At 41.5% G+C, this 9,841-nt stretch overlaps 1 protein-coding gene across 5 annotated transcripts in view; it reads left to right on the top strand.

Annotated features, from left to right (window-relative positions):
* Window positions 1–9,841, top strand: part of LOC129542119 (uncharacterized) — a 415,462-nt gene that overhangs the window by 7,883 nt on the left and 397,738 nt on the right. For 3 of the 5 annotated variants that reach the window (XR_008682997.2, XR_016039447.1, XM_055404203.2), the window contains one exon: window positions 4–4,479. The exons of 1 other annotated variant lie outside the window; for it this stretch is intronic. Coding sequence is in view for 2 of the 4 variants with exons in the window: in XM_055404203.2 (XP_055260178.2) it covers window positions 4–6 (3 nt within the window). In the remaining 2 variants the exon portion in view is untranslated. One more of the 5 variants, XM_088844993.1, reaches the window with a different exon arrangement.

A 9,841-nucleotide genomic window follows, 5' to 3' on the forward strand; every position in this document is an offset into this window, starting at 1 on the left:
TAGTAAGTTTCCAGCCTCAGTCTCTCAGTCTTTGCAACCCCATGATCTACAATCAACCAGGCTCCTCTGTCCATGGGATTCTCCAGGCAAGAATAATGGAGTGGGTTGCCATTTCCTCCTCCAGAGTTTTTTACCCACCCAGGGATTGAACCCATGTCTCCTGTGTGTCCATATGGAATTTTTTTTTTTCATTCTTTTTGTTTTCCTCTTTATTTTTTTTCCTGATTGATCTCTGGATAGATTTTTGTACAAATATGCCAAATTAATTATTTCATTCTTTTCAACTAAACAAGGACAATTACAAAAAATGCCAGTAGTCCTAGATTTCTCTGAAACGTGAATTCAGACCGTGTTTCTCCCCTCATCACTGCGGGGAGGGGCGAGATTACAGCTCTAAAAAGATTCTTATTCTGAAGACGCCAGAATCCTTTTCAGATGAATAAATAAAGAACAACCCTCTGTCTCTGAGGTGACTGCTTTCTTCATATAGGAATCTGTATACTTATAGAAATATATGTTTACTTCTTATTTTTGATAATTTTTTAAATGAACTTAGAAGAGCACAGGAAAAAGAACAAAAGTTCCCATACCCCAATTCCACCTCCCGCTTTCTTCCACAGTCACATTAAATGTTCATCCTTCTATTCACAGGCACTGTACATTTTGATAGAGAGAAAGGAATAATTCCGTAAAATAGAATCCAGCCAATATTGCTGCTTTTTGTGCAACATATGAACTTTAGTTTTATATGAAGTCAATAGAAGCAGAAGAAACAAGTGAAGTTTTAGGCGTTGTTGAACTTACATAAATATTTCCTCACCTCAAGAGTTTTTAGGTTTTGAAAAGATCTTGTTAAGGTTATGAGTAAACACAGGGGAAAAAAAATTAGAAAATGGAAACCCTTGTGTGTGTTTTATAACTCGATACTTCCATTTTTGGTGGTGCTGAATGGCTCCTTGCTATGAAGATGAAGAAATTAGCACTCTGAACAGCTTTCTGCACCTCCCTTCTCATCCCAACCTCCCAACTACTATTTTTACTGCGTCGGTGTTTCTAACATTTAATTCTATTCTTTAACCAGGATTTTCACACTTATTGAGTTTAAGTTCTATTTTGAAGAATTTTCAAATTCCAAAGATGGAACATATATCTCCCTGACATTCCTTCTTCCATCCCTCATCAGACTCCCCTCTCCTGGAGCCAAACCCTGTCCAGATCCATCCAGTCTTTTTCTTTGGAATTAAAGCCCACTTCTTAACTGGCTTTTATGTGAACTGCTCCTAAGCTGAAGCAGGTATGCTTCAGGATAAATTTCCTAATGACACAGAGCTCCAGATTCTGTTGATCTGTTTTTGCCATAATGTTCACAAATATGGTGGCTTGGCTTTGCTTTTCTGGGCCAGCTTCCCTCCTCCAGTTTCATCTGGACCTTTCCCTTCTTTGTTCCCGTTTTGGTCTCTACATTGCTTATTTTTGTGCCACATCCAGAAGTTTCTTTTCAGTGTGCTATCTGATCCTAAAATACATGGTTGCTGCTGCTAAGTCACTGCAGTCGTGTCCGACTCTGCAACCCCATAGATGGCAGCCCACCAGACTCCCCTATCCCTGGGATTCTCCAGGCAAGAACACTGGAGTGGGTTGCCATTTCCTTCTCAAATCCATGAAAGTGGAAACTGAAAGTGAAGTTGCTCAGTCTTGTCCAATTCTTAGTGACCCCATGGACTGCAGCCTACCAGGCTCCTCTGTCCATGGGATTTTCCAGGGAAGAGTACTGGATTGGGGTGCCACTGCCTTGTCCGAAAACACATGGTTAGCTGGTCAGTTTTAAGAGTTCTTGTGATGGTATAGATCAAATCATGTGGAACTAGCACTTTCACATGCTGTACTGAGTTCCACTGCTTCTTCTGTGCAAATATAGTATTAACGTAAACTTTTTGCATCTGTTTCCCTTTATTCAGTTTTGAGATTTGTGGCGACTACTCATCTCCTAATTTTACCGCAAAAATAGTATTCATAGGTTTCATACTGCAGATATATAACTGCTCTCCTGCTTTTCATCAGGATTTATAAAACTATGCTGTAATCTCCATTTACCCAGAATCTCCTAGTTATTTTTAAATGCCTTCATACAGCTGGCTCAGAAAATGCTTTAGTCACTGGTTTTTGTTCCCAAAATCATTTTCTCATTAATTTTTACTGGGACACCCAAGATAAATATAATTAGCTATGGTCATTCTACCAGTAAATCGTTAACGTTGAGACAGGTCTCTTTACTTTGATGACTTGCATCAATGTTAACTTTAAGAGGAAAAAATTATAAACAGTTCTGCAATATTTTCAAGGAGTCGGACTTAAATAGGGGCATATACTGCTGCTGCTAAGTCGCTTCAGTCATGTCCGACTCTGTGCGACCCCATAGATGGCAGCCCACCAGGCTCCTCCATCCCTGGGATTCTCTAGGCAAGAGTACCAGAGTGGGTTGCCATTGCCTTCTCCAAAGGGCATATATGGCCTTCTCTATTAAGATCTTTACAGTATTATAAGATACAAAGTTTCTCATTTGGGTTGTTTAAAACTCTTATTAGCCATACTTTTTAGCTTTTAAACATATTCTTCATATTTAAGAATAAAGCCAATGTTCAAACAAGTAGAAAGAGAATGAGTATAAAATTCAAAATATATTTAATAAATTCAAAACACCTGTAGAAGTTAATTTCAGCATGTTTGATAGGAAAACTATTCATGGAGTGAGAATATGCTTAGTTTTACTGTAGATAATGGCTTAAGTATTTATTATGGGACTTAGTTTTGTCACCAAAATGCAAGTTTTTGGGCCGGCATACCCAGTGAGGTGAAATAATACCAAAATATCGGAGTTTAGAGCAGAGAAACATTCACTGAGGACCATGCAAGGAGAGGGGTGGCTTGTGCGTTAAAAACATATCAAACTCTCAGCAAAGCCCTTTTCAAGGAGAGCGGAGAGAGGGCCATGAGGAGTGGTTGTAAACATCTTGGTGTCAGATCCCTTGTTCTGGAGGTCAGGTTATGGTCTGGTAACACGTTCTTGTAAATCTTGAGCAAGTGTTATCCTCTGTCCTGACAAGAAAGGGCAGGTCTCAAAGCATGACTTTCCCCTCCAAGGTCCGGTCCTGCTAAGGGGAGGCCGAGCTCAGCTGGTAGCACCCTCAGGGCCAGGTCCTCAGATCCTGCTCAGCTGTCATTGCTGAGGGAGCCGGGCACCCAGACCAACTGGCCCTCAGGCCCCTAGGTTGCCCATGTGGCAGGGAACTGGGGGCTGTGGAAGGGGGCAGGTCCCACAGAAAGTGTCCCAAGCAGATGGCTGCTGCCATGAGGAGGCAGAGGTGGGGAATGGGGGGGTCACACCTTCTCACGGCCTGGGGGAGCAGGACACAGCCCTCCACCTGTAACCTGGACCCCCAGCTCACCCACTTGCCTAGGGCTACATGAGCTGGAGGGCCGTGAGGAGAGGGCCGGGATCCACCTCTGACCTCATTCTCCTCTTGCTGATGATCACCGCTCCGCTGACCACTGACTGAATGGAACCTCTAACAGTTGCTAACAGACAGTTGCTCACCTGGCGGAGAAGCCCACTGCCATGCTGACCGATGGCTGAGCAGGATCACTAATGTTTGCTCATGGACAGTTGCTTGTTTGGGGACAAGGCCGACAGTGGCCCTGGCCAATAGCTGTAAGACACATGTGGAGGCTCACTCGTGTCCAGCTCTTTGTGACTCCATGGACTGTAGTCTGCCAGGCTCCTCTGTCCATAGAATTTTCTAGGCAAGAATAGTGGAGTGGATTGCCATTTCCTATTCAGGGAAATCTTCCCAACCTAGGGATCGAACTCATGTATCCTGTGTCTCCTACATTGGCAGGCAGATTCTTTACCACTGTAGGCACTTGGGAAGAACTAAGGGACCATTAATGGTCTTCTTGGTAACCATTGCCTGGTAATGGGGTGAGGTTGATGGGGTAATATCCCGCAATAATGTCCCGTTGCTAAGGTTTATACAGGGCTATGCTCTATTACAGTTTGGCCAACACACCCAGCATAAATTGGCACTTACTATTCTAGGAAGGGCTTCCCAGTTACTGAGGGTAAAGAATCTACCTGTATGCAGGAGACACAAGAGACATGGGTTCAATACCTGGGTTGGGAAAATCCCCTGGAGTGAGGCATGGTAAACACTCCAGCATTCTTGCTTGAAAAAAACCCATGGACAGAGAAGCCTGATAGCTATGATCCATAGGCTTGCAAGGAGCTGGACACAAGTGAAGTGACTGAACACACATTCTAGAAATAAATGCTACAGAGCCAACTGTTGATATAGTTCCCTCTCTTTGGTCTGATCTAATGGGTTTCTTATTGATTTCTCATGCTCAGTTCACGATCTCACATTTTAGCTGAATGACCTACAGACCTTCTAAAACTACCACCCAAAAAAGATGTTCTTTTCATTATAGGAGACTGGAATGCAAAAGAAGCAAGTCAAGAGATACCTTAAAAAACTGGCAAATTCAGCCTTGGAGTACAAAATAAAGCAGGGAAAAGGCTAACAGAGTTTAGCCAAGAGAATGCATTGGTCATAGGAAACACCCTCTTCCAACAACAAAAGAGAAGAGAAGACTATACACATGGATATCACAAGATGGTCGATACCATGGTCAATGGTCAATACGAAATCAGATTGATTATCTTCTTTGCAGTTGGGATGGAGAAGCTCTATACAGTCAGCTACAACAAGACTGGGAGTTGACTGTGGTGCAAATCATGAACTCCTTACGGCAAAATTCAGACTTACATTGAAGAAAGTAAGGAAAACCACTAGACCACTCAGGTATGGCCTAAATCAAATCCCTCACAGTTATACAGTGGAAGTAACAAATAGATTCAAGGGATTAGACCTAATAGAGCCACTGAAGAATAAGACGATAGAAGTAGGTTCATAACATATACAAGAAGCAGTTATCCAGACCATCCCCAAGAAAAAGAAATGCAAAAAGGCAAAATGGTTGTCTGAGAAGGCCTTAAAAATAGCTGAGAAAAGAAGAGAAGCTAAAGGCAAAGGAGAAAAAGAAAGATATAACCATTTGAATGGAGAGTTCCCAAAAATAACAAGGAGAGATAAGAAAGCCTTCCTCAGTGATCAATGTAAAGAAATAGAGTAAAACAAGAGAATGGAAAAGATGAGAGATCTCTTCCAGAAAATTAGAGATACCAAGGGAACATTTCATGCAAAGATAGGCACAATTAAGCACAAAAATGGTATGGACCTAACAGAAGTAGAAGATATAAAGAAGAGGTGGCAAGAACACACAGACAGACTATACAAAAAAGATCTTCCTGACTCAGATAACCATGACGTTGTGATCACTCAACTAGGACAAGACATCCTGGAATTCAAAGTCAAGTGAACCTTAGGAAGCATCACTACGAACAAAGCTAGTGGAGGTGATGGAATTCCAGTTGAGCTATTTCAAGTCCTAAAGATGATGCTGTTAAACTGCTTCACTCAATATGCCAGAAAATTTGGAAAACTCAGCAGTGGCCACAGGACTGGAAAAGGTCGTTTTCATTCCAATACACAAAAAAGGCAATGCCAAAGAATGGTCACACTACCACACAATTGTACTCATCTCATACACTAGCAAAGTAATACTCAAAATTCTCCAAGCTATGCTTCAAAAGTACATGAACCGTGAAATTCCAGATGTTCAAGCTGGATTTAGAACAGGCAGAGGAACCAGAGATCAAATTGCCAACATCCGCTGGATCACCAAAAAAACAAGAGAGTTCCAAAAAACTCATCTACTTCTGGTTTATTGACTATGTCAAAGCCTTTGACTGTGCCTCACAACAAACTGTGGAAAATTCTTAAAGTGATGGGTATACGAGATCACCTTACCATCCTCCAGAGAAATCTGTGTGTCGGTCAAAAAGCATCAGTTAGAACTGGACATCGAATAACAGACTGATTCCACATTGGAAAACGAGTAGGTCAAGACTGCATATTGTCACCCTGCTTATTTAAATTATATGCAGAGTACATCATGCAAAATGCCAGGCTGGATGAAGCAAAGGCTGGAATCAATATTGCTGGGAGGAATATCAACAACCTCAGATATGCAGATGACACTACCCTTATGGCAGAAAGCAAAGAGGAACAAAAGAGCTTTTTGATGAAAGTGAAAGAGGAGAGTGAAAAAGCTGACCTAAAACTCAACATTCAAAAAACAAAAATCATGGCATCTGGTCCCATCACTTCATGGCAAATAGATGGGGAAACAGTGAGAGACTTTATTTTCTTGGGCTCCAAAATCACTGTAGATGGTGACTGCAGCCATGAACTTAAAAGATGCTTGGTCCTTGGAAGAAAAGCTATGACAATCCTAGACAGCATATTAACATTACTTTGTCGACAAAGGTCCATCTAGTCTAAGCTATGGTTTTTCCAGTAGTCATGTATGGATGTGAGAGTTGAGCTATAAAGAAAGCTGAGCATCAAAAAAACTGATGCTTTTGAATTGTGGTGTTGGAAAAGACTCCTGAGAGTCCCTTGGACTGCAAGGAGATCAAACCTTTCAATCCTAAAGGAAACCAGTCCTGAATATTCATTGGAAGAACTGATGCTGAAGCTGAAGCTCCAATATTAGGGCTCCTTGTTGTGGAGAACTGACTAATTGGAAAAGACCCTGATGCTGGGAAAGGTTGAAGGCTGGAGGATAAGGGGATAATGGGGGATAAAATGATTGAATGGCATAACTGACTCAATGGACACGGTTTGAGCAAGCTCCAAGAGTTGGTGAAGGACAGGGAAGTCTGGCATGCTGAAATCCATGAGGTCACAAAGAATCAGGCATGACTGAGTGACCGAACTGAATCTATAACACATCCAGGGTAGAAAATGAAAATATGTATTGTTCAGTTCAGTTCAGTTCAGTTCAGTCGCTCAGTCATGTTCAACTCCTAGCGACCCCATGAACCACAGCACGCCAGGCTTCCCTGTCCATCACCAACTCCCGGAGTTCACTCAAACTCACGTCCATCGAGTCGGTGATGCCATCCAGCCACCTCATTCTCTGTCTTCCCCGTCTCCTCCTACCCCCAATCGCTCCCAGCATCAGAGTCTTTTCCAGTGAGTCAACTCATCGCATGAGGTGGCCAAAGTATTGGAGTTTCAGCTTTAGCATAAGTCCTTCCAGTGAACACCCAGGATTGATCTCCTCCAGAATGGACTGGTTGGATCTCCTTGCAGTCCAAGGGACTCTCAAGAGTCTTCTCCAGCACCATGTATTGTTCAGTTATCTTAAAACTGAACATCTCCAACATTTTTATTAGTCAGCCTAATTTATTTCAGACTTTTTGCCAATTACTTGACAATTTTTGCTCCCTTGTAATTTTCTGATATATTATGTCATCTGGCTTAGCAACAAAGATTTACAATATCTTGTCCTTAATTTCTCCAGTCCTTCAACACAATATATGAATTAGTGCCTAGCTTTAAAAAAAGGAAATAAATAGTTATATACACTGAATACTTCTGTTTTCCAACTGATGAGTTATTTATGTAAGTATATGAGAAAAGTGAAAGTTGCTCAGTTGTGTCCGACTCTTTGCAATCCTTTGGACTATACAGTGCATGGAATTCTCCAGGTCAGGATATTGGAGTGGGCAGCCTCTCACTTTTTGATGACGTCTTCCCAACCCAGCGATTGAACCCAGACCCCCTGCATTGCAAGCAGATTCTTTAAATGATGAGCCACAAGGGAAGCCCAGGAAGACTGGAATGGGTAGCTTATCCCTTCTCCCACGGGTCTTCATGACCCAGGAATTGAAGTGTGTGCTCCTGCATTGCAGGGAGATTCTTTAACAACTGAGCTATTAGGGAAGTGGAAAGAAGAAATGACACTGAAAGATGAACTCCTCAGGTCGGCAGGTGCCCAATATGCTAACGGAGAGGAGTGAAGAAATTACTCTAGAAAGAATGAAGAGCTAGATCCAAAGAGAAAGAAACACCCAGTTGTGGATGTAACTGGTGACAGAAGTAAAGTCTGATGTTGTAAAGAACAATATTGTATAGGAACCTAGAATGTTAGGTCCGTGAATCAAGGTAAATTGGAAGGAGTCAAACAGGAGATGGCAAGAATGAACAATGACATTTTAGGAAACAGTGAACTAAAATGTATTGGAATGGGCAAGTTTAATTCAGATGACCATTATATCTACTACTGTGGGCAAGAATCCCTTAGAAATGGAGTAACCCTCATAGTCAACAAAAGAGTCTGAAATGTAGTACTTGGGTGCAGTCTCAAAAATGAGAGAATGTTTGTTTCCAAGGCAAACCATTCAATATCACATTAATCCAAGCCTATGCCCCAACCACTAACGCCAAAGAAGCTGAAGTTGAACTGTTCTATGAACACTTATAAGATCTTATAGAAATAAAATCCAAAAAAGATGTTCTTCTCATCATAGGGAACTGGAATGCAAAAATAGGAAGTCAAGAGATACCTGAAGAAACAGGCAAATTTGGCCTTGAAGTAAAAAATAAGGCAGGGAAAAGGCTAACAGAGTTAAAGATCCAGGAAACCACGACCTTGTGATCACTCACCTAGCATCAAACATCCTGGAATGTGAAGTCAAGTGGGGCTTAGAAAGCATCACTACAAACAAAGCTAGTGGAGGTGATGGAATTCCAGTTGAACTATTTCTAATCCGAAGAAATGATGCTGTGAAAGTGCTGCACTCAACATGCCAGCCAATTTGGAAAACTCAGCAATGGCCACAGGACTGGAAAAGGTCAGTTTTCATCCCAATCCTAAAGAAAGGCAAAGCCAAAGAATGTTCAAACTGTCGTATAATTGCACTCATCTCACAAGATAGCAAAATAATGCTCAAAATTCTCCAAGCAAGGCTTCAACAGTACGTGAACTGTGAACTTACAGTTGTTTAAGCTGGATTTAGAAAAGGAAGAGGAACTAGAGATCAAATTGCCAACCTCCTTTGTATCATAGAAAAAGCGAGAGAGTTCCTAAAAGACATCTACTTCTTCTTTATTGACTATGCCAAAACCTTTGACTGTATGGATCACCAGAAACTGTTGAAAATTCTTAAAGAGATGGGTATACTAGACCACATTATCTGCCTCCTGAGAATCTGTATGCAGGTCATGAAGCAACAGTTAGAACTGGACCTGGAACAACAGACTTGTTCCAAATTGGGAAAGGAGTACATCAAGGCTGTATACTCTCACCCTACTTATTTAACATATGCACAGTACATCATGCAAAATACTGGGCTGGATGAAGCACCAGTTGAAATCAAGATTGCCAGGAGAAATATCAATAACCTCAGATATGTAGATGATACTCCCCTTGTGGCAGAAGCAAAGAATTAAAGAGCCTCTTGATGAAAGTGAAAGAGGAGAGCGAAAAGTTGGCTTAAAACTCAACATTCAAAAAACGAAGTCATGGCATCCGCTTCCATTACTTCAAGGCAAATAGATTGGCATCAATGGAAACTGAGAAATTTTATTTTCTTTGGCTCCAAAATCACTGCAGATGGTGAATGCAGCCATGAAATTAAAAGATACTTGCTCCTTGGAAGAAAAGCTGTGACCAATCTAGACAGCATATTAAAAAACAGAGACATTACTTTGCCATCAACAGTCCATCTAGTCAAAGCTATGGATTTTCCAGTAGTCTTGTATGGATGTGAGAGTTGGACTATAAAGAAAGCTGAGCACCAAATAATTGATGCTTTGTAACTGTTGTGTTGGAGAAGACTCTTGAGAGTCCCTCGGACTTCAAGATCATTCCA

This window comes from Moschus berezovskii, chromosome 17 (assembly GCF_049115385.1).
Source record: "Moschus berezovskii isolate FMDL1 chromosome 17, NW_MosBer_1.0, whole genome shotgun sequence".
NCBI classification, from domain to species: Eukaryota; Metazoa; Chordata; class Mammalia; order Artiodactyla; family Moschidae; genus Moschus; species Moschus berezovskii.